The 27666-nt window shown below is 36.5% G+C and overlaps 1 protein-coding gene across 3 annotated transcripts; it reads right to left on the bottom strand.

The window, feature by feature from the left end:
- Nucleotides 1-27369, bottom strand: LOC135634021 (DNA-directed RNA polymerase V subunit 1-like). Of its 3 annotated transcripts, none has more exons than XM_065144144.1 (20): nt 27055-27369; nt 26072-26146; nt 22573-22687; nt 17862-17988; nt 17655-17764; nt 15461-15517; nt 13751-13918; nt 12169-12327; nt 11911-12066; nt 10039-11775; nt 9756-9931; nt 7623-7698; nt 7397-7524; nt 6122-6291; nt 5346-5620; nt 4894-5067; nt 4647-4787; nt 3376-4544; nt 749-857; nt 1-606 (listed from the first exon to the last, which is right to left on the bottom strand). In XM_065144144.1, the coding sequence occupies exons 3-20, from the start codon at nt 22654-22656 to the stop codon at nt 406-408; spliced, it is 5217 nt and encodes a 1738-aa protein (XP_065000216.1). In that variant the 5' UTR covers nt 22657-22687; nt 26072-26146; nt 27055-27369; the 3' UTR covers nt 1-405. The 3 variants fall into 3 exon arrangements, with proteins under 3 accessions (XP_065000216.1, XP_065000215.1, XP_065000217.1); XM_065144143.1 differs by having other exon boundaries at nt 22573-22718; nt 27055-27268; XM_065144145.1 differs by lacking the exons at nt 1-606; nt 749-857 and adding an exon at nt 3160-3305 and having other exon boundaries at nt 22573-22718; nt 27055-27194.
- Nucleotides 27370-27666: the final 297 nt, after the last annotated feature.

The following is a 27666-nucleotide window of genomic DNA, read 5'->3' as shown; positions in this document are numbered from 1 at the left end:
TGTCCAAACATATCATTAATGACAAATCAAGTGGGCACCATATTCTTGACAACAGTATCAGAAATGTAAGTTTGCGTCGGTCATATATGGTGCCACGGATGTAACTATTTACATTGCATTCCGTGGAGTATGCAAACTTTCTACGTCTGAGGCCTTATCCCAGTCAAAACAATATGAAGACTAATTGCAACCCCATCATCCATGGATGTCATGATCCTGATCTCCTCTATCCATTCCCCAGATCATTGTCGGCGCCGACCAAGTGGCCATGCAATCAAAAATTTTTGCATGTGACAGTCATGCATGTCGAGTGATCCAAAGACAAAGCATTTCGATGGTGTAGTGTCAGGAAAAGAACCGGGGTTATATACAACTGTACGGCTCCCTCCAGAAATTTGACCACTACTACTGCTGCTGATTTTTATCATCGGCAGGCCCGGAACGACGCCTCTTAAAATACTTTTTACAAAAGGACTCCCCATGCTCTGAGAAAGTTTGCTTGACATAACCCTCCATGCATTTGAGATAGGAGAAGTCTGCACTTGTGCCATCCGATGATACCACATAAAAGCACCTCGAGTCTTGGAAGCTCATGTTCTTGTCAACCTGCCAGCAACAAAATAAATATCTTTATGTGACATTGCAACTAAATAAGATTAATTGAAGGGAAAAAAAAAACCATGGTTTGGTCCATTGTCATGCAATGCCCTTGTCGCTTTATTGGGAACACATGACTAGTCCAGCTTACCATGATGTAGTCAACTTGATCAGACACCTTTGATTGCTTATCAGGGTGGTACTTGAAAACATTCTCCAAGATGAACTTTTGATCATCAGCAGAAAGTTGATTGCCATCACTGAAAGAATATATCATAACCAAGATATGTATACCATCAGAGCAAGCATGACGTTACAAATATCATACAATTTGTTCATTGATGAAGTAACATCTAAAAGGATAGTTTTTCCATGACCAACTAATAATATGTATGTGAGAAAAGCAGGACATTTTAGGGAAAATTGTTCACCACCATGCAGGTTCACCCAAGTTCAACTGCTATTTTAGGCCCTATATTCAAACTCTCATGAATCAAATAGGAATATAAAAAAAACATATGTCAGTTAGGTAAGAAATCATGTTCATGGTCTTTCCTACCCTTAATATAATAAATGAGGAAAAATAAACAATGTGTATAGAACTAATTATTGAGACCAGAATTTTTAAATTTAATCATAGCATAATCGTGCAAAATAATAAGCTCTCTATATAAAAATGTATGAGCTCATTGTCACTTTTATGATGTCTATTTAAATAAAATGTGATAGCCATAAGCATTTATACATCATAGTATATAACATTGATGGTTTCTACGATCATCAAAATAAGGTTGTGTAAAGCAATTCTAAGCAAGGTCATAAAACCCAATCCTGATGACATGAGAAGTAACAATCTCCGAATCAAGGCACTAACAGCAGCATCCAAAGTCCCTGGGTTAGGGCTCAGACGTCTAGATGATGTGAGATTAAACACCTCTGATCTGAATTAAGGTATGCATAACCAATAGGGAAGGTGGAAGCATTAGCCAATCTCTGATAGCCATTGATGAAACATCAAGGCTTGCTGATCCACCCAAGAGTTTATTAAATTTTCTTATCTACTAGCTTAAAGGTTTTGATACTGGATTTTGTGCAATTTGTTTAAGTTTAGTTTGGGCTTCATTTGGTTTAAAATCATTTGTAATGGGGCTCTTTACTATTTCTGTCACTGTAGTATGAACAATACCCACCACCATATGTACACTGCAGCAGATGAGACCAATAAATAATTTGAAGTCTTTAGAGATACATTTAATTGTTCTAGTTTAAACCTTGTTTAGAACACTTATGCTTCCTTTTCAGAAAAGCCCATCAGATAAGTTATTGATGACTTATTTAGACCTTATTTAGAGCAGTTGTGGGTGCTTTTCAAATGTCAATGCCAGGTAATTTATTGATGCCAGGTAAGTTACTGATGCTTTAATACATAACAGATGTAGTGTACCCTTTCATTAGCCAAGCCTATTGGAAAACAAGTTGAGGAACTTAGGTTGTGGCTGTTGAACCTATGTTTCCCTTCCCTTCTCCTGTTCATCTCTTTCTCAACTAATCTCTCTCATCACCATGTTTTTTTTTTTGTACCTACCTATTTTAATCCAAACTCATAACAGCCAGAGAAATTACTGTAGAAAATTATCCAGGTTTTAATGAATCTATTTCTGTCGAACAACTAGTCGCTGATTTTAATACCCAAATGCCAAAAATACTGACTTGATTGACATAACAAATTCTAGCACGCTTTGAGCATTATACAATCAGGTCTTTTTGGAACATGTCATCAACCAATAGAAGTATTGTTCCTGCATAGCAACTCTTTGGAAGTCAAAGTTGAAACCAAGGTTTGAGGTTCTAACCACACTGTTTAATACATAATGGTTTTTTTCAGGTACAATGATGGGGCAATCCCGTCCGAAAGTTAGCTTATTGCACTATGATTACTGATTGGTACCAAACTTTACTAGACGGTAAGCCTACCATGTGTACTGGTACTCATTACATCATTTTAACCCTTTTTTCCTTTTCTTCTTCTGTTGATACTGCTTATCTTGGGCAGCCGGTTATCCTTTCACTGCTTGTCCACGTCACCTCCTCTATTCATCTGCATCGCCACCTCACCCCCACTACCTGTCCATGTCACCTCTATTCTACGTGTGTGTGTGTGTGTGTGTGTGTGTGTGCAAGCATGCATATGCTAAAAGTAGTCTGGTTGGTGCTGACCACTAATGAAACTTGGTACATTGTACCTCTCAAAAATGTTTACAACTATGGTAATGTACTAATTTGTGACTTAATATCATCTTACTTTTCCTCTATCGCTAATCCTCGTGAACACATAATAGTGAAAATTCTTGTGAAATTTCCCTATTGTTCTCCAGTAAAATTATGCCAACAAAAGACTCCTTGTAAAGTCAGATAAGTGTTCCTCAGTCTCCTGCTAAGGCAATATTTTCATTTTGACATGTTCATCTAGATACTACCTAATGCATTGTTTACTGTCTGGAAAGTCATTATACAAGTTCCTCAGCACAACCTTATTGGCTAGTTGGATAATCAGAACTTACCTGAACATATCCTCTCCCAAGCTAAACCCCATTCAAGCATCAGACTGGTAGACCTCATAATGGCTTACAAAGAAAGGTACTTCTAGGATTAAATTTTGAAGCACACAAGCCTGTGGATACCTCTAAAGTATGAATAACAACATTTGCCTGAAAAGAGAAATTATATTTACCTTGCATATGCTATGAAAGAAGATAGATACAATAACATCTTGTTTACCTGGAATCATGCAGAATCCTCTTTATTGTCTGCATAACTGGCTCAACTTCAGCAAGAATCTTTTCCTCCTCAGCTGTAAGAGATTCTAGTCGTCGCCCTGAAGCCAAGGCCCTATTTGAATTCCAACCTTTTTGAGAAGCTGACTTTCCTGGAAATCTTGCAGAAAACATCTTTTGGTTTTTCCTACCAGGAGGATTTGCAGAACCCCAACCACGAGAATTCCATGATTGATTTCTACCTTCGGAGGTGTTTGATGTGGAAGTGACATTTCCACACCACTGGCTGTCCAAGTCTTTGTTAGAGTCATTTCCATCCCACTGAATGTCCAAATTCTTGGAAGGATTGCCACTCCACTGGCTGTCTGAAACATTAGCATTTCTGGTTGAAGTGGAATCCCAAATATTTGTTACTGGTGATTCAGCACATCTCCAGCCATCTTGTGCAATATTTCTTTTAGTGTTATTAGCATTATCCTGACCCCAAGGTTTTCCGGAGCTCTGGCTGCTCCAAGTCCCTGGCGTTGAAAACAATGAATCCTGATTATGTTTGCTTTTTGGGCTTGAAGCAGTTCTGTTCCAAACTGGTGATCCTTCTTTCAAATCCACCTTGGTCTTGCTTGCCTCATTCCAACAATTCCTGTGAGACAATTTGTCCCTGGCAGTTGAGTTCCCATCTGCCTTCCATTTCCCCCATGCAACAGACTCATCAGATGTGCCAGAATGTTTCTGTGCATCCATATCTTCACCAGGTACAGTATCACCTGCCAGATTCTCAGATTCAACAGTCTTTTGTTTCACTTGGATGGAATCCCAACTAGACCAAACATTATGTTTGGTTGCTGGCGATTCACAGTTGTCCACATGAGTTGATTCTTTATCTCCCCATCCCTCCCAGTTACCTGACTTGACCGAAACTGGATCCACTTCCCAGCTAGACTCGCCAGATTTTCCATTTACCACGCCAATCCTTTTCTGAAAGTTGTACTCAACATCATCACTATCATCAAAAGTCATACATCCATCGAGGTCAGGTGATAAACAAATTCCATTTTCTTCTGCCAGTTCATCAACATCTGCTAGATATCTGCCAGTTGCTTCTCCACTAGATGTCTCCCTTAATAACTCCAGAAAGTCATAGACTCCTTTTCCAATATCCTTGTTCATTGCCATCTGTCACAGCAGAAATAAGGTAAATTAACTCTCATTCATTATATGTACAAATATTTCAATAAAGTCATGGGTACATGGTATTGGGTGAATGGAAAATGGAACCTGTTTCTTATCCCAAAGAATCTGGAATGGTGCACCAGTCCCAATAGCCACATTTTTGCCCCATGAACAGGATGAAACCACACTGGCTAATGAATCAACCTGACACTTCTCAGCAGCTCTTTCAAAGCATTTCATTGGTGTCTGCAAGAAGAATAGAAACATTCTAATGTTATTATCAGACAAAATTAAAAAGCACACTTGATGAAAATGAACAAAGAAGAGCTTAAATATTCAGACATGCACTTACAAATAAAGTGGCTGCAGTAAATGGTACTTCAACTTTGAAAGAACGAAAGAGCGCCTTATAACCACCAGTGTTGAAACCGATAAGTTTTCCAGTGCAAGTCATGCTGTTTGCAACAAGAAGAAGGTGTTCCTTCATCACACCTTTAGAAACCATTTTGATTGATTTTGACAATCGCTGTAATAGCAGCCGTCGGAAGTTAAGGCACATCAACAAATCAAAAATTACAAATCATAGGGAAGGGACAAAAATAATTGACAAATACACAAATGGAAGTGCAATCAGTAGAAATATGATAAAATAGTTCCCAAGGATGGATTAAGTCAAGTACAGACTCAAGCCAATGTAACTAGAACTGCTTCTGCAACTAGATACATCACATCTAGAAAACCATAACTTTCTTTTCATTCGTTTTGGAAACTAAATTATATCTAAAACAATAAATGCAGACACACCTGAACTGCTTGGTCAAAAGCACAAGAAATGCCAAGAACCTCTTGAATTTGTTGGATACCATAAGGAATAGATCGTCCTGTATCTATAAGGTGCATCACAGGTAAGCAAGCATCTAAAACAGTTCGCCAGGCATCACCACTTTGCCGAACTGCGTCTTGTCCAAGAACAACTTCAAGGCCTAAGTCACCCTTTAGGGTTTTACATGAACTTCCAACCCAAGAAGTTGCATCAGGCCCAATCCAAACAATTTTCACCTCATGAACTCTAGGATCACCTGTTGATACAAGAAATTAGAAACCGAACCAGAAACAAAACTTCTCAATGTATGTGCAAGACCAACACATGCAATCCTCTTTGTCATGCTTGCTTTCTGATGACAAAAACTGACTGGAAAAAAATAACACATTTCCCTCCAGGTTGAGTTCTACTGTAAGACTTTGCATCTAATGTTACTACACAAACAGAAGTCATTGTGTACAGATGGTTATGTGTGCATTTAATGTAAGTGAATACATTATTTATCATATAAACAGGTTGAGCTCTACTATAATACTATTATATATAATGTAAGTGAATATATTTATCATTTATACATAATACATCTGATAGAGAAATATATTGATAATATGACAAATACCACAGCTTCTGTAGATTATTCATGGTGTGCCTGACTGGAAAGAGATTTGATGGAAATCAAAATACATAAAAGCAGCAAAAAATCAAAATTCCTTATGGTAGAATATGAATAAACTATAAAGAACACTTTTTTGCACACCTTTAACAATTGTATCCAACAGAATTGGGCAGATAGTCTCAGACATCACATGTATTGCTCTTTCAAGAGATATGTTATTTTGGCTGGCATTAGCATCAGCATAAGAGAACTGCAAGCATGGGAGATGACACAAGTTCCCATCACTTGGCTGCTTGATGCTGCAACATTTGCTACATAGAAAAAAAATTTCCAAATGGCTCAAGGAGCTATAACATTATAGAACACAGTTAAGCATATAAACATTTGAAAAGTGTTAATCAGTTCTTTCTCTTTCCAGTCTATAATATCACCTTAATAATATTCGAATGAACTGTCATAAGTAAGAGAAATAGTGAAAGCTAAGTTATGCAAAGGAAAAATAGGGTGACAGCTACTTAGACATTGATATAGAGAATTAGCTCTCTAATTACACACTACTAAATATAAGAAGAGTTATATTCAAATCACTTGGCACTATATTTGTTGATGTAGAATGGCTGCATGGATGAAATCCAAAGTGATTCATGCTTGCTGTTTGTTTTAGAAATGGAAGCAAAGTTCGCTAGAAATTTGGTTTCCTCTGAAGAGTGCAATTATTTAAATTGTAACAAACTCAATCTAACCTTTGATTTTATTAACTATATGAGAGGCATTTTGTCTCTAGTGGGTATAAAATGACAGTAGTATTTAACAAATGCCAGTCCATATTTGGAATTGCACCATATAGAGCTTCATTGTTGATTGGACAAATTATGGGAGAAAATTTTAAATCCTTCATACAATTTGAAACTCTTACGACTTTCATATAGCGAGAAAAACAACAATGTTATTGTCCTCTGTTATTTAGCAACAACGGTGACAAATTCCTTTAAGATTGTCATCTGTATTCTGTACAACATAAAGCTAGTCAAATATCTGACAGGAGAAACAAGCCATTTAGTCTACTAATGAAAAGGTTCTCAGATGGGAGGTAATTGTCCAGTAGATGTCAACAAATTCATTATGTAGCTTATTTTGGCAGTAGATAGGGATAAAACAATGGTGATGCTATGCAATAGCATCGTAGAAATGTTGACACTGAGTCTGAAACTGATAGGAACAGACAGTACGAGGCTTCTATTGAAATGCTTTAGTTGTGTCATAATCAAAATGTAACCTTTATATTGGTAAACAAACTTCGAATAAGAGAGTATGGAACAAATGGCAAAACAAATTTTAGAAATTAAAATGCTGATTGGTATAAACTTAAACACAAATCTAAAGCTCAACAAACCATTAAACAAGAGAACATCTTACCAAGTAGACAGAAAAATTCTCCTAAAGAAATGTGAAAGCTGTCCTTTCTTCTTTCCATAGCTAAAAATAACAGCTTGACATTTGTGAAGAATATCATCAGGATTTATGTTCAACAACTTCAATTGCATCTATCAAACAAAATGATACCGATGTTCTAAAAAAGCCAGCTTTTACCAATATTGCTCAAACAGAATAGAAGCAGATTGAAAATATAGCTTTACCAAACCTTGTCAAGATGGATATGACCAACAAGTCCTGATGTTGTCACTGAACTGTCACACACACCTATTTGTTTCTGATATCTGAAAGTAACAAGAGAGAGTGAAATTAATAGTTAAAAACAGACAAACACATGTTTCTGTCATAAGAAGACTGAAAATGTGACCATAAACTATGAGAAAATTACAGATAGATGATTCATTACAGTGAGAACTATAGTTCAACACATTCTACTGACAATTAATCAAAGAAAGTGATAATGTCACACAATGCTACGTATAAACAAAAACCATCTAACACTATCTCTAAAAGGGATCATACAGGACAAAATTAAGGGAAACAGAAAAGCAAACCTGAAACACTTTTCTTGTAAGATGTGTAGGTTTTTTGTTCAAAAATAAGTAATTCCAATGAAAAAAATGAAAAAAGCTCCCATGCCCAAAAAATGTTTATGTCCACACCATGGGGAAAGGAAAAATATATCTCATTTTATAAGTGGGAATTTCAAACTGCAATTATATCTAAAAGAAAAAAGGTATATTTGACATTTTTGAATGCTACACGATCCAAACACAAAATAAGAGGAAGACGTAAAAAAAAAAGAACAAATTTGCAACATATACTTCAGTTAGAGAACTCAACATAATTCTTATGAATTTCACTGAATAGGCTATGATATTTTTGCATAGACCAGTTTTAAATATTCTTCTAGCAAATTTTGATATAAAAATAACCAGTCAGGAGAATCACACAGTAATGTTCTTTAATTGATGAAAGAACATGACAGACCAAGCTTGTTCATCTAGTGACATCCAAAATAATACTATAGAAAAACCACTAAATTTTTTTAAATAAACCTTAAGTTGCCTGTTTAATCAGGAACCTCAAGTAAGCATAATATTTTTTTAGACTATTAATTTGCAGAACATGTAACCTATGTAAAAGAGATATATGCATCATGAATGTGGCTTGCAGTACAAAATGTTAAATGCTCAACAGATACAAAGAGTTGTTTTGTAAAGGAGAAACCTACATCCAACAAAGACACATGATCTAGGCTCAAGCATGTAGAGATTGGAACTTTTAGTTACAAAGATTGCAAAGTATATTCCTTCTTAAGACACCAACTAGTTACAAAGATTGCAAAGTATATTCCTTCTTAAGACACCAACCAGCATGGCAAAAGACTTATCAATGCATATGCAGGTTCAGATGATAAAAGGCTAAACCCGCTTAACTGGATAATCTGATTAAGGCTAAAGGTGGAACATTATCCAATTAGAACCCAGCTGAATTTATAGGCTTATAGAGTTTCATGCAATGTGTAAATATAGTTCTTTGAAGTTGCACAAGAAAAGGCCAACATGCTTGTTAGGTTGTTAACCTAAGATCATGTTTGTGCCTACAAACATACCTAGTTCCATCCTTTACCTTGCCGTGTTAATGATGTTGCCATCTCATCCCATGAAAGGGTTAAACCAGGGCTTAAAATTTGTTATGTCAATAATGTTGATGATAACCATTATTTTCTTTAGGAAACTTGTTATGTGAGGCATATCAGGTAAAATTTCACAATTTTTATTTCTATTTTTAATTTCATTATGAGAACTTTATTCCACTATTCTCTTTATGAAACTTGTATGAGACAGATTGGGTTAATTTTCACTAACAGCACCTGCCATTAGAACATAGAATTTGATGTGATGGAGGATATTCCAATTCTACAATGAAGACCTAATGGAAGCTGCTTATCCAGAGATATGTTAGGAGATAACGGAACTCTCATAAATAGAGAAAAATTTAGATATATAAAGAAAAATGCTTTTGTTAGACAAATAAAATATTTTAATCAAAGTAGTTCAAGGTTCAAGTGATAGAAATGGCATCCAAGGCATATGTAGATCAACCATCCCCAAACCTTATAATACTGAAAGTGCTTGATAGTGGTCACTCAATGCCAAAGAGAGAAAACGTAAATGATAAATCTCACTTTCCAATGAAACATAATACTGAAAAATGGAAAGCCGATAATCTGATATATATTGAAGTGATGACCACATGACAACTTAGAGAAGAAACAAATCAATCTTGGTCAATACCAAAAATCTATACTACAGATATGCACATACAGGATACCTACTCAATTAAGAACTCATGAGCACAGTCCTTCAAAGTGACTCTTTTTAAGCAGTTCAAAACTGCGAATGCTGCATTTTCCTTGCAAAATCTTTTCTGGCAGCAGCAATCATTCAAGTACAAAATCACTCGGCGGTCAGAAACATCATTTTTGTAACTGACCTTACAAAGAAGAATTTCCTGCAAGATACACATGTCTATTAAACACAAATCATGTTTCTCTTGGACCTATGCAAGTCCAACCAAAATGAAAATTAATTTGCCAAGTAGAAACATAGAAGACTCACTTTCATGAGTTCCCATGATGAATTGTTACTTTGAGATGAATCAAGAACTGCCTTATATGCAAGGTTTGATATTGCAGTTGCAGCCAACACACCTACAGGATCACCAGCGGGAGGAGTATTTACGGAATTTACTCCTTCATCATCCACATACTCAAGCTGCACAAGTGAACCAGTACACACATTTCTGACACTTCCATCATAGCAGATAACAACATCTCGAAGAATTGCCATCAAATTTTTAAACAAAGTTCCAGGTTCTGTGAGTCCTCTAGACGAACGAACTATCACTTCTCTGGATGATATCGCATGGACTAACATTTCATATGGATTTAGACCATGAAAAAAAGAGTTCTTCACCAGTCCATATGCTTCTGATGGATGATCAACTTCACCAGCGGAATGCTTGCTTACAAAGTTTAAAAAGCAGTCATCAACCAAAGCCCTTGAGTAATATTTTCCTTGATCAAAAAGTTGAAGACCTAAAAATCCAAGCTGTTCAACCACTTTAACCATTGATGAATCACTTTTTGAGTCGATTAAGTTACCCAGTGCAGAAGAATTCAGGATAAATTTCACTATTGGATCCTTCATGCTTCTAAGATGGTTCTGAACTTGCAATTCCGCACGTTCATCACGTCTTGATCTCAATTGATTGAGTATGCATGAATTTTTCTGGATGCTTCCTTGAATTTCACTAACAACAGCCTTTGATAAAATAAAATCTTTCAAACAAATACTAAAGCCTTCCATAAACAGCATCTCCATTAGTAAAGGCTGTATATAGTTGAAGAAATTAAGAACCTCCATTGGGCCCTTCATGTGGTAAATATGAGTCATGATATCTGTCAGCAAAGACTGCACTACATCTTGATCAGTGTCTAACTCCAAAATTTCACTCTCACGTATAAAATATCGTTGGCCAGAACAGTCCAAAAAAGCAGGGAACACATTCTGGAGAACTTGAAGAATTGTCCAACAAGGACCATGTTTAGTAGCCTTGACTATTGCAGGTGGTGGTAGCATTGATGAGACATACATCCCCAATTGTTGTGCTACTTCCTTCTTTATGAAACCAGATTTGAATATAAGCTTCAAGGCCAATGAAGCATCCTGAACAAGCTGCAAGTTCAAGCTCCCAGAATGGGAACTAAGCAGCTGTTTTTCCACACTAAATAATTCTAGAACCTCAGCTTTCGCAGATAGGGATTGTGGATAGAAAATATGAACACAGTCACCATCAAAATCTGCTCCAAGTGGAGCACATATAAGAGGATTGATCTTAACAGTATGATCATCATGAATATAAACATAGAATGCTTGTAATGAGTGCTTATGAGTACTAGGGGGCCTGTTAATAAAAACTATATCCCCATCTAAAATTTGACGATTTATAACCTGGCCAATTTTAAGATTTGTATGCCCCTTTGACCCTACAGAAATGGCATAAGTGGAGGAACCATCTTTGTATGTAATACACAAACGGCTATCAACTACATTCTGCAAACGAGTTATATTATGCTCAGTCACACGTTCTTCAAATGTAATTCTCTTTGCTATTTCTGATGGTAACCCCACTACATTAATTCCAATATAAGGGTCTCCACTAATAACAGAACGAGAGGAAAACCCAGAACCCTTTCTGATAAATAAAGTTCTAATCTTATCAAGCCACTGCTTTGTCAAATACTCATTAGTCTCATTGCCAAATGCAAATCTTCTTGTGATGTCACGAGGTGCCTGTTAGGTAAGAAGTAAATTGATTTGAATTAAACATCAAAACAAAACAAAATTCATTAATTCAATATAGCCTGACGAAACCACAATACAAACTTTGAACAGCAAAGCTGTCCTGCTTCTATTATGTAAATGTACCTTTGTGGTACCTCTGAGATTCATATACAGTGCAATTGATGATTGCAGATCATTTGTCTCAACTTCATAAGATTCAAAACTTGGAGAACCAGACCTTGACCTTTTGATCAGCTCAATCTTGCCAAGAATTTTCTTAAGAAGGGACTTTGAAATATCCTACAAATCAGAAGGAAAAGAAATATTAATAGCAGTTCTACAAGCAGACTCATTCAGAGTACAATTGTCAGATAAATAGGTGTTCATCATTAAAATACTTACGGAGGACATGACACATTTCCCATCTGAAATTTCTGGCACACACAAGCAATTCGGAGGAACAGGTAGCCGTTCCATAATGAACCCGTTCTGAAGGAAGTATCCCTTCCCAGCCAACTTTTTTTGGGTTTCTTCTGGAAGCTTCTCCAAAATTTTAAGAGCCTAAAAGACATAGTTACATAATGAGCATTTCCCCATCATACTACAGGAAAAATTTATTAGACCGCAACCCTACCACAAGATATTTTTACATTCATATATCACATAAAGTCCTCCATTCTTTAGTTTATCAAATGTATTTAATTCTTCCTTGTTTATGCTGAAAACCAATCACGTTTGGATCTTACAAATTCACCAGGCTCTAAATGAACCGATCCAACCCTGGTTCTTGGTTCTCTTAGGATCATTAAATCCACAACAAAACAGACTGTAACAAAAACAAGAGAACACCTTGGAATGATAATATCCAATCTGGTTGTTCAAATTTTAATTTGTTCAATTGTGTCTTATAAGTAGTCGAAAAAAAATCAAATTGTTAACACTAATTAGTGTGATAATGTATGTGAGGCATCAAAAGGATCTAATTTTATCATTTATCATATAGAAAATGAATATCACTATAGTTTGATTTAAAAGGATCTAATTTTATCATGTTATCTTATTCTCCATCATCTAAATATCTGTTTGATTTAAACCAAGGATTGAAATATCGTACCGTACCGGAGTTTCAATATTCGCTTGGTATGGTACAATACGGTATACCGAGCGGTATACCGTTCGATATATATATATATATATATATGATTCAACAACGTTGCCTCTCTCCTCTCCCCAAGGGGGCAACGTCGTAGAAAAACGGGGCAACGTTGCCTCGACGCTGCCGCCTCTATATATATATATATATATATATATATATATGAGTAAAAAAATCTTATATACATTTATATATATATAAATAAAAAAGAATTTTTCAGCAACATTGCCTTTTCGCGTTGGGGAGAAAGAGGCGACGTCGCATATTTATAATATATATATATATATATATATATATATTATAATATATATATATTATATATATAATACCGTTTGGTAGCGAGCGATCCATGTACCGGTTTGCTGACGGACCGGTACGTACCACCCGATACGGGCTGTATTATTCGAAATTGTAAACCTTGATTTAAACTACCTACTGTTTTTACAAAATTTGAAATGTTCAAATTTCTAAAATACTAGAAAAAACATATGCTCCAGAATACAATTCACAATCTGATTGAACCTCGTACCAATGTGATTTACATAATGTCTTGATCATAACAACATCGTCAATAACCACAGGAAAAAATTGGAACAACTTGGCCAGTAAAGATATTTTATGTGGCATATAAATATCTGCACTCACACAGCCAAACACATGCACACACAGACTTTAACACTACAGACCTTTTTCTATCAACCAGTTTTGGTCCAAACTCCTCCAAGTAATGGACTAGGTAAAAGATCCTCAGAAGTAAAATAAAAAACCTAGATAGAGGCACTCATAAAGCAATTAAGCAATTTCACGTGGAAAGATATGAAAGTCTGTGACCTCGGAGGGCAGCAATGGGCGACGGAATGTTCCAGCATAATGATAACCAAATCTATCTAAGAAACTCCAGAAGCCATCTTGTAATCTCGATCTAGATGATACTCTTAATTCCAAGCAAGTAGCACCATCTGCTGTCTTCACTTCTTTAATAGATATAGAAGGAAGATCCTGCAATAAGTATCATCCATCTGATCAGGAATATCTATTTACACTGATATGCAAATACTCATTAAATCAACAATAACATGGTGCTGTACAGAACAAATGACAATAATTACTGCAAGTTACTACCTAAAGTTTCATGAGCAGCTAATGCAACAATGATAAGAAACAATATATGTTCCACTAAATTACAAAAGAGAAAAAAAAAAAACAAAGCACTAGTGTTATGTTAAGCCCCACAATGCCATCTCTTCATAAAACAGCTTCCATTTAGGAATAACTAGAATGTCCCAAATCCATGCTTAGCATGTGAATGATTCGCTGAAGAACATTAGCTTTTCAAAAACTTGTCTACATATTCAACTGGTCTGTCATGATTGTAAATATGTAAAAGTGCATATGCAGGTTGAGAATTGCATATGCACGTTGTCTGGAAATAAAAGCATCTTATAAACATAAGCTACAAACTAGAGTATGGATAGGAAACAAAACAACTTAAATTCCAGAGGCAGTCAATTATCCTTGTGTTTTCTCATTACAAATTACTGTAAGATGTTCCATAAGCAGACATTTGCATTTTCAGTGGAATTCATACCAGAAAGTAAAATTAACATCATTTACTGAAAATATGAAGTGGAGAAGAAAAAAGTAAACAAGTTTAGCATAGGCTAAAAATAAGAACAAAATTTTACTTGCAACCAATTATCAGTAAACTCCGGAAGGAAATCCATGAAAGCAGAAACATTGCACCAACTGAATTAACATGATTTTTGTATTAACACACATCCAAGAGTCAGTTTTAATCTGCAATATCTTTCTAACCAAACAAATATAATAAATAAGATGAACGCCATTAACGAGGACATCACGGCCAACCTTCCAGAAATAAACTCTGGTACAGCTCCTCTATGACAACAAATTAACTCTAACTCACTTAAGAATGAACATAATTTTTAGATTATTTCCATGTTGATCCACTTTCAATAAAAGGTTAAAGAAATATATACCATTTCTTCCAGCAGATCTCCAAAACATCATAATCAATGGTATATAACATTTTTGTAGAAAACAGAAGTAGAGAACACTATTTCTTGGAAGAGGGTGGTTCTCTTTCTTGTTTGATGTGGAAGCTACTAGAAACAACCATACCAGCAATCATAATCTCCTTTTTTTCCTTTTGCTATCCATAAATAGATAAAAACAATATCCCATTTATCATTAACTGTCTTCTGCAGCATGTTGCTTAAGAGCTAGATTATAGGTATGGATACTGACATTTTCCATATCTTACTATTATAATTGGAGTGCAGGAACCTGACCCTGAGGTTTTCTATACACAGAAATGAATACTTTATATTTAGAGTAACAAACCAGAGTTGAAGATACAACAGCACACAAGATTTATATAAATCCTAGAGAAAGACTACTAAGATGCATTTAACCAAATTTTTAAATTCGACTATAACTGAAAAATTAAGTTTTGCATCAATTTTAAAAAGATTGAAAATTTATGACAAACAAATTACCAGGAAGAGAGTTAGATATTACCAGACAATAGAGACATGGCATGCTTGAGATTTTCCCCTTGCCCACACTGTATTTAACCTGATAAATTGTGGCAGTGTAGAGAAAACTGGAATCAAAAGGAATTCCAGAGATGATGTTTAATCCAGAAAATAATGGGAGATATTCACATAATCATGTTTGTGTCAATAAAATAAGACAATAAACTCAAGCCATCGACATTTAATATCATCATCTGAGGATCATATATCTTGACACTCTTTTGCCAAATAAATACTCTACATGAAACTCTCCATACCAAGAAACAGAATCAATACTTGCAGGAAGCAAATGCATGAACACCTACCAGTGTGAGTCATAAGGACATCATCCATAAACAGATTTAACCCATGTGATGAGGTCATGTTGTTGCAAGTGTCAGTTCTTAATTCTCCCACTTTCTTAAAATAAAATGCAGCTAACAGCTTTCTGAAATGTCATAAAGAAGATCTATGCTCAATGGAGCTTGTTAAGGTGAAGCTAACCTTGTGTAGTTGGTGAAAATTCTACTTTGAAAGTAAACAAAATAATAATAATAAATTGATGACAAGATGTGAGTGGCTCATGTCATTATCCAACCTGGTGGCAGAACAAACACATCAACTTGATGAGTGTTTAATCCTAAGTTAATAGTAGTAGACCCCATCTATCCCCAATTCTCCTCTCAGTTCCAATGAAGGACTAAGCTCATGTGCCATAATCTCTCCACTTTAATGCTCGACTCCCTCGTCAAAGTCCAATACAAACTCATAGCCCAAAATTATGCCTAGCTGGTGTTTGGTGTGGTACAATCTCCCCACTTAAGGCTTGATGCCTTAGTCAAAATCCAAGACACAACTCATAAACTAGAACCACGCTAAGTCAGTGGGTTGTAAGTTGTAACACCTAATCCATTGATGGCTCCATGCCATGATATGCCTCCAACCCCATCCACGGATAGCTCTTTCCTAGTTGGACCTCATATACCAATTGTCATAACCCATCTTGATGATAGAACTGCAACATTAATTTGATGAGACTAAACTACTAGTCCAAAATGGTTACGGACATAATAATAGACCAATAGCTGGTGGTTGATGTGTTACAATCTCCCCACTTAAGGCTTGATGCCCTAGTCAAAATCCAAGACACAACTCATAAATTAGAATTGGGCTTAGTCGGTGAGTTGTAATGCCCAATCCAATGATGACTCCATGCCATGATATGCCTCCAACCCCAACCACGATAGTTCTTTCCTAGTTGAACCTCATATACCAATTGTCACAACCCATCCTAATGATAGAACTGCAACATTAATTTGATGAGATCAAACTACTAGTATAAAATGGTTAAGGCCATAATAATAGACCAACTCAATTCTCTTCTCACTTCTAATGTGAGACTAAACTATGGTGCCAAAGTCTCCTCCACATAACGCATGGCTTCATCATCAAAGCCCAAGGCCCAACTAGTAGCTCAAAATTATGCCCAATCAGTGGCATTGGATGTTGCATGAGGCTTCCGCCAATGTAGACATCTAGGAAAGAACTACTAAACAAGGTATGCAATTTTGAATAATACCGCCCGGTATGGGTGGTACATACCGGTCCGTCAGCTTACCGGTACACGGACCGTCCGTTACCGGACGGAACGAAAAAAAAAATATATATATATATATATATATACCGAACGGTATACCGCTCGGCATACAGTTTCGTACCGTACCGAGCGAACGTCAAAACTCCAGTACGATACGAAATTGCATACCTTGCTACTAACCCTTGCACACAGGAAGGTTTGTGGTTTAAACTTTAAACCATAATCACCCCAAGAGAAACAAGCATCATTGCCATGATCCCAAAACTTGCCCTGTAGTTCAAAAGAAGACATGCTACATTAAAATTCATTGGTCTTGAGTGATTCCTAACAAAACTATCTAGAATGTGACTAACAACAATTTTTGCTCTAATATATAGCTTACAACAATTAGCAATTGGCACCCCCTGCTTGGTAGAACCAATAAAGAAGAGCCATCAAAAAGTGTTTCCAAGAAATGTACTACTACTATCATACATTGAGAATCAAAATGACATAAAACTAGTAATTTAAATAATATACACTGCGCAGGTGCAGATACTACATCGCATACAGAAAGTTAACACTAAACACAAAATAAAAGCATCCATGATTGTTTGGGTACCTTCTTCATCCTCAAGCACTTTAGACATACCAAACTTAAAAGATCTCTCAATTCACTGACATGAGAAGGATGATATACAGGTATTGGCAACTCAATGTAACCAAAATGACCTAGACAAAGAAAAAGACTGTCATTGGAAAATGGTACCAAAAAACATGTTGTGATAGCAAGTTTTATCTACAAATTAAATGATATACACATGCATACCTTCACAATTTCCGATTTCAGCTGTCCCACAGGTTTCACATCCACCAGATTCCAATGGCAAGCCAAGAAAAGGATTTGCTAACTGGGATGGGTGTGAAATGGGACAATCACTTATGGAGTATGTCCTCTGTCATGCAAATATGATATCATGTTATAGAATATTCACTATGGCAATATTGGGAAATCAACAGGTGCAATCAATTATGCAAATTATAGTTTTGTTAAATATGCAATAGCATAAAAGCAATTAAACATAAGTTGTATCCGTCTAGATACCATTAGGTGAACAATAAATGATACTATCGTTCTGCATCAGAAAGTCAATAAAAGTTACAGAAGAGAGGATTATTCAGGTAATCAATAAAAATGAAAGGAAGCTTTTTTTTTTTTTTTGAAAGAAAGTTTGTTAAGAAAGTAGTGCTGAACCTTTATTTTATTTCCAAAGTTTCCTGAATATAGCATGTCAGTGTCTACCCAACTAAAACCATTGGGTTTTGCATCTGTGTGCTAAAGAGTGACTACACAACTCTCAGTGAGCAAACAATAAAAAAATCCTTAAAGGGATAAGATGAACATTTTAGACATCATTCTTTATGCTAATGTCAACAAAAATGCAAAGTAATGTTGTTCTTAAATTTGTTCATGGTTATTACCCTTTGACTAGTATAGAAGCTGAAATTGATTTCAGTGATAGAATCAGATAAAATTAGCCTTATTTATGCTGTTGAACTCGAGCAGCAAACATCATGAAATTGGTCCTATTCATACATGTAGCTGTTAGAAGCAAGTGCAGGCATAGGACTAAAAACACTCTCATTACTAATGCCTTAAGAATTAAAAAATAAAGGAATATTTTCAGAAAGCTGACATGAGAAGGCTTTAAGCTTATTCAAAATGACACAAGTGATAAAAAGCGACACTTCTGGAGGTCCACATGAGGTATGAAGAACAATGGCCAACCCGAATACCCATAGATTAGTGATAAACAAGAATTCTAGTTCAATCAACATGCTATTAATTCAATCTATTTATTTGTTTTTTTCTTTGGAACAGATTTAGTATTTTAGATGGGATATTTGTTAATTTTATAAGTTGTTACATAGTGACATCTCCCATGTTTCTAGCTTTATTTCCTAGATTGCTCAAGGATAAAAAAAGGGAAGCTGGTGAAGAAAAAGATGGAAGAAATCAAATTTTGGTTTGATTGAGAATTCCATATATACAAGGAAGTTTCATGATTTTACGAGTACAAAGATCTCATAGAATACCATCAATAAGCTATATTAACAAAAAGGAAGATTACTTATCGAGTTAAATATGAAACTTTCTCTTTTATAAAAAATGAAAATAATTTATTGGTTTATCTTGATGTAATTGTATTTTTTATTATTTCTGTAACTTTATTTCCTTCTTGTTCTTTGGGCCTATAAAATAGGGAAAGGAATTGTTATGGGACATTAATTACTGAATAAATGAATGAGTTTTTTTTCCCCATGACGTGTAAGTGATGTAAGGCCACAAACTCTTTCCTCACAAGTTCAAAGGACTTCAAGTGGCTCCAAGAGCATTTTTTGTTTCCTATATTCCCCATGTAGTCTATCATCTAAATTTCACGAGCTAATTACATATTACCCCCTGTAATTAGATACCCTTAGCATTTCGATCCCTACACTTTAAAAAGTTACATTGATAGCCTTATAGTTACGAAAGTGAAACATCTAAGTCCATTTACCCTAACGCCATTGATTTTACCAACAAAAACACGAAAACAAATGGTAAAAACATAATTTTAACATTTTCGTTGGTAGTGCCAGACGACGATGCTGTTGGGGGCCATGGGTGGCTATTGTGGATAAGAAGAACGATGACGAGAATGCGGCTCAGCAACTGCGTCAACGATGTACTTAACGTCGAATTCCAGGACCTACATTTTTCTACCGTCGTTGGATACGTCCGTCGGGAGCTCAACAACCGCTTGCCCTCTAGCCTTCCAGAACTTTCCTTCCCGATTGACGACAATCACAATGAATAGAACTCCTCCGATGAGCCCCCCATCTCTCATTTTTCATGCTCATGCTACAACTAACACGACAGCAACAGGAGCTCCGGTGACCCCACCTTCGGATCGAGCAATCACTCCCCTACTGCCGCGTTAGTTTCGACATGGGCATGAAAAAGGAGAGATGGGAGGCTCCTTATAGGAGCTCTATTTGCCACGATTGTCGTCAACCGGAAAGGGAAGCTCTGGAAGGCTAGCAAGTGAGCGGTTGTCGATCTCCCAACGGACGTGTCCGACGGTAGTAGAAAAATGTGGATCCCAGAATTCGATGCCGAGTACACCATCATACCTGTTGTCGACGTAGTTGCCGAGCAGCCTTCACCTCTCACTGCCGCTCTCCTCATCCACAACAACCACTCACAACCCCCAATGACGACAACCGCCACCACTAATTGAAACGTTACAATTATTTTTTTGTTCTTTGTTTTAATATTTTCGTTGATAAAACTGACGACGTTATGGTAAATGAACCTAGATGCTTCACTTTTGTAATATAGGGATGTCAATGTAACTTTTTAAAATGTGGGGACCGAAATGCTAAAAGTAGCTAATTACAAGGGGATAATATGTAATTAGCCCAAATTTCACCATTGGGCAAAATTCCTCAACCCCAAATTATTGAGAACCTAGAATTATTGAAGCATCGAAGCCTTGCATATCAACTTCACAATCAGTCAAGTTAATCAAGGAGGATCATTGTCTTTCTTTGCATCAAAAACCATATGCATTTGAATTTTCACTACTTGTTCTTGCATTGTCCAAATTGAGAATATGTTCATCCTCTATTTTGTATTTTTTTATTTTCACCAACTCTCTTTCCAAACCAATAAAATCACTAGGCACTTAGGCGCTAGCATAGGCATCCAAGCAAGATGAGGCAAGGCCTAAGCATTCAACAAGTGGTACAGGCGAACACCACTTAGGCATGGCCCAAGCATGTGCTTGAGCCTATACACCGAGCAAATGCACGCCTAAGACAAACCCAATATAAGTCAAACTAGTATGTTGATTATGATTCGATTAAACCAAATCAATGTGTTGCTAAATCTAATTTGAGTCAACTTATGATCCATTGATTCTAGCTCGATCCAGATCAACATATCTTCCGACACTCCTCCTGCACGTGCATAAATGAGACCCTCCTCCTTGGAAAATCTAACCAAAGAAAGACGACATCTTCCTCCGATGAAAAGCTTTTATGCAATCTTTGTAATCTCTCTCCTTCCCCTCCCTCCTCCTCAATAGCCAAGCCTCCTCAAGTGTTGATTACCCCCTCTCCCTCCACCACAGTCGCCTCCATGATAGCTCTCAATATCCCCCCCCATCTTCCACCATCGTTGTCGTTGTCTCCTCCTCCCCGACAACCCCCTCTCATTCCTCCTCATTCGCCTCTGTTGCCTCTTCCTTTTCCCCGATAGCCCCCTCTCCTTCTTCTTCCTCCTCCTCCGCCTCCTTCCTCATAGCCCCCTCTCCTTCCTCTACCACCTTGATAGCTCCCCTAACTCCTCCCACTTCCCCTATCCTCCTTTTTTGATAGCTCCTTACTTGTCCCAACCGACATCAACCACACCCTCTTGCTAGCTCCTTGCTTCCCTCCCAACTGATAATCCTGTTTTGTTTTGTGACTTTTATCGTTTTTGTTATTAGATTTGGGAAAGATAATTTGGTCCTTTAAATGAATACAATTTGATGTTTGATTTTTATTTTAGAGATCATATTTATCAATAATGATATATTTTTAATAAAAAATAATATTTGAGAGAACCTCGGGCGTTTTGGAACCTTAGTGCCTTTTAGCGCCTAACGCCTTTGAGTACATTATTTCAAACCCCTAAGCCAATCACCCTTTCAATACATCAACAATAAGTAAAATTTGATATAAGATAACCAGCAAAAAGAAGATTGATGTAGCTTGTTATGAATGCTCATTTCTAAAGTACTATAATTGGCATCGAGGAGACCTACTGAGGTCATTCTAGAAAAAATGCCAAATTGTTTGTATTAATTATATATAATCCCCGTATAACATGATTCCACAGGCCATCTAACTGTGTATCTCTTGCAGCAATTACACATCTCCCACATGATATTATAGTTTGAGCTTCAATAAATTTATAGACATGTAGGAGTTATGACAATCAGTTTCTTGCCAGAACAATCTGAAGAATGATAAATTGCATAATTAACTACCACACTTCTCAAGAAGCATGCTTCTTCAGAGTTTCTAGTGTAAAAATTCTCTTATATGTTTTTTATTTGATCCATATTTTACACATGTTTTGCCTCCATTTTCCTCGTATTCATCTGAGTGTTGCCTACATTATATTCTAAATTCTTTGGTTTGATGGTGAAGACTTCAGGATGGAAGTTCTGTCATGAATATCTACTGAATCCAAGTAGATATCAGAAGTTTCAGAGTATAATGCAAAATGAACAGAACTAATAATTGGTCTAAGGTACAAAAACATTGTATAATATTAAGAGGAGGAACAATATGCGATGCAAAGTAAAGAAAGAGCAGAAATGGCAGAAGAACACATTAATCTAAATACAAGTCAACCAATAGAAGCTTACAAAGAAAAGAAAACACTAGATCTAGAAAAACATTTGATGAAATGAGAGACTAATTTGAGAATACACACAAATACTTACAATTTCCTCAGCAGTTGCTATGCTAAATTTGATGCTACGAATAGATCCATCTAAGACAAGTGGAGAGGAAACTTGATCTTCCATGTCACCAAGTATTTTTCTCTATGCCTTAAAGCTGACTCATAAGTAAAAGAAGATATTATAACCTGACAAATAAAAAGTGAAAATTTCATTTAAGTACTATAATATGAACTAGACCGTGCACTAGCATGGAATGAAGCCTTAGACTTTAGGTTTTACAAATATCTTGACTGTAAGTACAAAACATGAAATGACAACACATACTCTCCATAAGAATCAAGAAATCAACCCCGCAACAAATGGAAAGAAGATCCTTAATCTTACAATTTGCAGGAACGTAGTGTAAAAACCTCGATATAACAAAGCAACACCTGCTGTTGAACCACCCTAACACTCAAGCTACCAATGTTGGCATAATCTTCAAGCAATCACAGGACAATCATCAAGATCATGCATAAAGTCATTCGGGAGATCTTGAAAATCTAACTAAAAAGAATCACATTTTCATGAGATTTCCATGTGTTACAATTAACCTTAAACAGATGAATAAAAGGACAAGGTGTTAACTTTTCCTTTCACCAATCATAAAGTATGAGACAATGAGATAAGAATCTGCATCAGCTTCTTAGTGCAGATGAAATATCAATTTGATAGTTGAAAACTTGACATTAAAGCAACAAACGAATAGTGTATGACAACGTTTCTAAAAAGCACTCAAGCGCCCACAAGGTGTTAACTTTTCCTTTCATCAATCATAAAGTATGAGACAATGAAATAAGAATCTGCATCAGCTTCTTAATGCAGATGATATATCAATTTGATAGTTGAAAACTTGGCATTAAAGCAACAAAGGAATAGTGTATGACAATGTTTCTAAAAAGCACTCAAGCGCCCACCTAGCGAGGCCCGAGCATCTCGCAAAACCTCTAGGCAAGGCGTTTCAATGAAGCGCCACTCGAGCGCTCACTTGAGCCTAGGTGCCTGGCAAGTGCTCGGGTAAAGTTGGGTTGGCACTCAAGCCTAGTTTGATTGACCAAGCAAGTTGGTTCAATCAAACCAACTAATGTACCATAACATAAAACTCGCGCACCCCCCCACCTCCCCCCCCCACCAACACCCCCCAAAAAAACCCGACGCCCAACCTAGTTCGTCTATAGCTTCGTCCACAGCCACCTTCATCCATCACCTCATCTGTCACTATCATCGTCGCTTTTGTCTGTAGTTTCGTTTGTTGACGTCGCCTTTGTCCACAGCTTCGTCCGCCATCGCCACTTTCGTCTGCAACTTCATTTGTCGCCCTCTCCTTCCCCACCTTCCTACACAGCTATCGATTACTCTTCTCAGTTCCCTCTTTAGAACTATTTAGCACTATATTAATCCACTCTTTAGAATTGTTTAGCACCAGTTAGAAACCTGTTTTCCATCAGTAGAAATCATAGTAGCATTCTTATTTTTATAATCATAGTTATCAATCGAAATATATCTTTTATAATTTTAATATTTTGGAGCGCCTCAAGAGTTTTAGGACCTTGGATGATACAAAACCAATCTTATCTATCGCTTATTCAAATAAATTTAATTAGTTTAGAGGTTATTTTGCATAACATAAATTGCCACATGGCAACATACTGAATAATTCTGATCTAATTTCCTAGTCCATTAAAGGAAGAAGAAAATGTGAAAAGAATTTGAAAAAAAAATCAAATTATAATTGTAAATTAAGATTCCAAATCCTGATGGATTTGGAAAGATTGATCTCTACGAGGATGGAAGCATATCAATCAAGAATATTATCTTCTTCGAAGGAAAGATCAAATCATATATTTGACTTTATTCAATTGTAATTTTTTTTACTTTTACATTTTTCCTTTTCTTTTCTTGTACTTAGCCTATAAAAGGGGGCAAGAACATCGTAATGCAAATCAATCACAAATAGATCAACGAAATGAGTTATTTTCCCATCTTGAGTGTGAGTGGTGCGAGGTCACATTTATTTTCCGATGGCATGATTCTATCGTCCTTGAGCTAGAGCGAGTCGGGTAGTTATCCAATTGTTTTCCTATTATCTTTCAGTTATTATCTTATGTTCCTCTCTTTTATGCTCCCCTATTATCGAAAAAATATTTCGTCACTCTTGTCCTACATCATTGGAGCCTTTTGGCATCTAGTGCATTCAAAAACATTGGTATATAACACAGTAATCCACTTTTCAATGTGAACAACTAGTACAATAACTGAACAACCTTCTGTACTTACAGATCTTTGAATATAAAATAATTAAAGGAGTAAAGAGAATTTATCCCAGTTTGACATACCACATAGTCAAGCACTCTCCACTCAATGAATAAGGATAATTATTAAGAAAGTACTCATGCAACAACCTAGGAGGCTACCAGCAGCTTATATACATTTTCATTAGAGGAAAAAAATAATGAAGTTAAGCATATTACAAGTTCTGTACATCCTTAAGCATTGATGGGATTAGAGAAAAAATGAACAGCCTAAAAGATAATCAAATCCTTTCTTTATTGGGAGCAACAGAGGTATTTTAGATACAGTCAATGGTCAAAGAACTATGAGCAGAAGTCAAAGGGAGGCAGCCTGGGAAGACATTAGTATGGATTTTGTGATTAGTGACATTAGTCTACCGAAAACTCAAAGAGGTACAGATTCTATCTTTGTTGATCGATTTCCAAAATGGCATATTTTATTTCTTGCAAAAAGACCACGGATGCTTCTTATATTGCTAACCTTTATTTCAATAAAGTGGTCAAACTTCATGGAATTCCTAAATCTATCACATTAGATAGAGATACTAAATTTTTTAATCATTTTTGGAGAAGTTTATGAAAGAAATTTGGCACCAAACTATTATATAGTGGTGCTTATCATCCTTAAATAGAAGGCCAAGCTTAGGTTGTTAATAGAACCTTGGGTAGTCTGCTACGATGTTTTGCTGCAAAAATACCTAAACAATGAGATCTCATGCTACCTTGAGCTAAATTTGCTTATAACTCTATGATTAATCATTCTATGGGCAAGAGTCAATTTGAGATTATTTATGGTCACATTTCATCTCATTCTCTAGATCTTGCTGAAGTACCTAAATCACCTTTATCAAGTTGAAAGAGAGAGGATTTTGCAATTACCATAACAAAAACACATGAAGAAGTAAAGAAGAAGCTTGAGGCTAGCAACCAAGTTTACAAAAAAAAAAGGCCAACAAGCATCGTCGTGTGATGATCTTTGAAGAAGGAGATCTTATTTAGGTCTTTTTGAAAAAAGAACGTTTCCGATAGAAACTTACAATAAACTCAAAGAGAAGGAAAATGGCCCCTATTGAATTCTCAAGAGAATTAACGACAATGCTTACAAAATTGAACTTCCTCCTAACGCTCACACTCACTCCACATTTAACATTCAGGATATATCAATTTACCATGATAATAATGACGACAACTCATGGACGAGTTCTCACCTGGGGAGAATGATGTAATGCATGATGAGCATTGAATTCTCCCAAGTTCCAAGACAATAAATTTCAAGCTCAACCCTATCAAATTTCAAAAAAATAATTAGTATCTTGAGATAATTATGAAAATTCAAAATCACCAAAGTATAATGCACCATGAATTTAATATAATATGTATTGCAATTTGTGGTTGACTTTTAGTATATTGTGACTCATTAATTAGGTGATTGAAGGATTCAAATTTATAAGGGATTATAAAAGGGGAAGGAAGGAAGGTTGGTGGGGTATTCTTTTTTTTTTTTTAAACCTTATCAAATTTCTATATTTTGAGCTATTAGCTCTTAAGTATCTCTTGAAATAAAGAGAGTTCTCTTTGTCCTACCATATCTCACTTCATTTTTCACCCTCTCATCTCTTCCTTTTTGTTTCACATCACAAAGGCACTGTGAGTTTGAGGCAGAAGGAGAGGAGAGAACAGGAGAGGGGAAGAGAGGAAAGGAAAGAAAAGGAGCGGGAAGGAGATGAGCAAACAGAAGAGGGCGGAAAGTTGAGGAGTGAGGAGGAGATGTGCTAACGGGAGAGGGAAGAGAGAGGAAAACCAGGGAAGAGGAGAGAGGAGCGGTAGCCGGGCTCGGGCGGCGGCAGCTGGTAGGGCACGACAGCACGGGGTCAGGCACTCGAATAGTATGCACACAAAAATCTTGGATTACGAAACAATGGTTCGCCCTAATATCATCGGAGCGAAAACGAAGCCCGGAAAAGGCAAGAGAACAGGTACCGATGCATTTGCCATAATGAAGTCCCATCACAAGACAAGTACACGCGCTATTTAGGAGAGAAGGGCATCGACATTCATCGGAAGAGGGGGCAAAGGCATGCAAGAGAGGAGCCGTCGAAAGAAGAAGAGAACCCAACAAGGACGTCGGCGGAGAAGCGAGGGGAAGACTGAAGGGAGAACGAATGATAGAGAGAGACAGAGAGATTATGACCTCGCCAATGGGGTGAAGATCGCCGACGCCGTTCTTTTCCCTCTTTCTTCTCCTCGCACCCGGTCGAAGAGATCTTGAAGTGAGGCGACAGCAAGACACGAAACCCTACTCCTCCACGTCCTTCCTCTTGCTCTCTCCGCTCTGTGCGGAGGAAGAAGAAATGCGAAGACGAATTGAGGGCTGCGCTTCTCACTCAATTTAAAGGCCTCGCTACAGTCTGCGGGAGAGAGTCGAGCAGAGAGGCGACAAACCGGTGACCATTTTAAGAACCGCATCACGTCACCGCCATGGAGAGAGGGCGGGGTGGGAAAGGAAAAAAATGATAGAGAAAGGCCAAATTATATATATTCATATTTATATTTATATATATATATATAGTTTTTGTATTTAACGCTTCAAATTTCTAATATTGAAGGGAGGATATATGTGAAGGGATAAGTACGCCATTTCGTGACCGGCAATGAGTATTGTAAAGCGAACATAAGAAAAGGACGAGTGAAGGTATCACCGGCGGTGACGCCACTTCTCCGGAGTGCAAACGTAAGATAAAGAGGAAACTGGAATTAAATAGAAAGGCGCGATGTAAAATTCCTAAGAGGCGCTGCAGCGGAT

This window comes from Musa acuminata, chromosome BXJ3-3 (assembly GCF_036884655.1).
Source record: "Musa acuminata AAA Group cultivar baxijiao chromosome BXJ3-3, Cavendish_Baxijiao_AAA, whole genome shotgun sequence".
In the NCBI taxonomy this organism is placed as follows: domain Eukaryota; kingdom Viridiplantae; phylum Streptophyta; class Magnoliopsida; order Zingiberales; family Musaceae; genus Musa; species Musa acuminata.
This window is presented reverse-complemented; position numbering and strand designations above follow the sequence as displayed.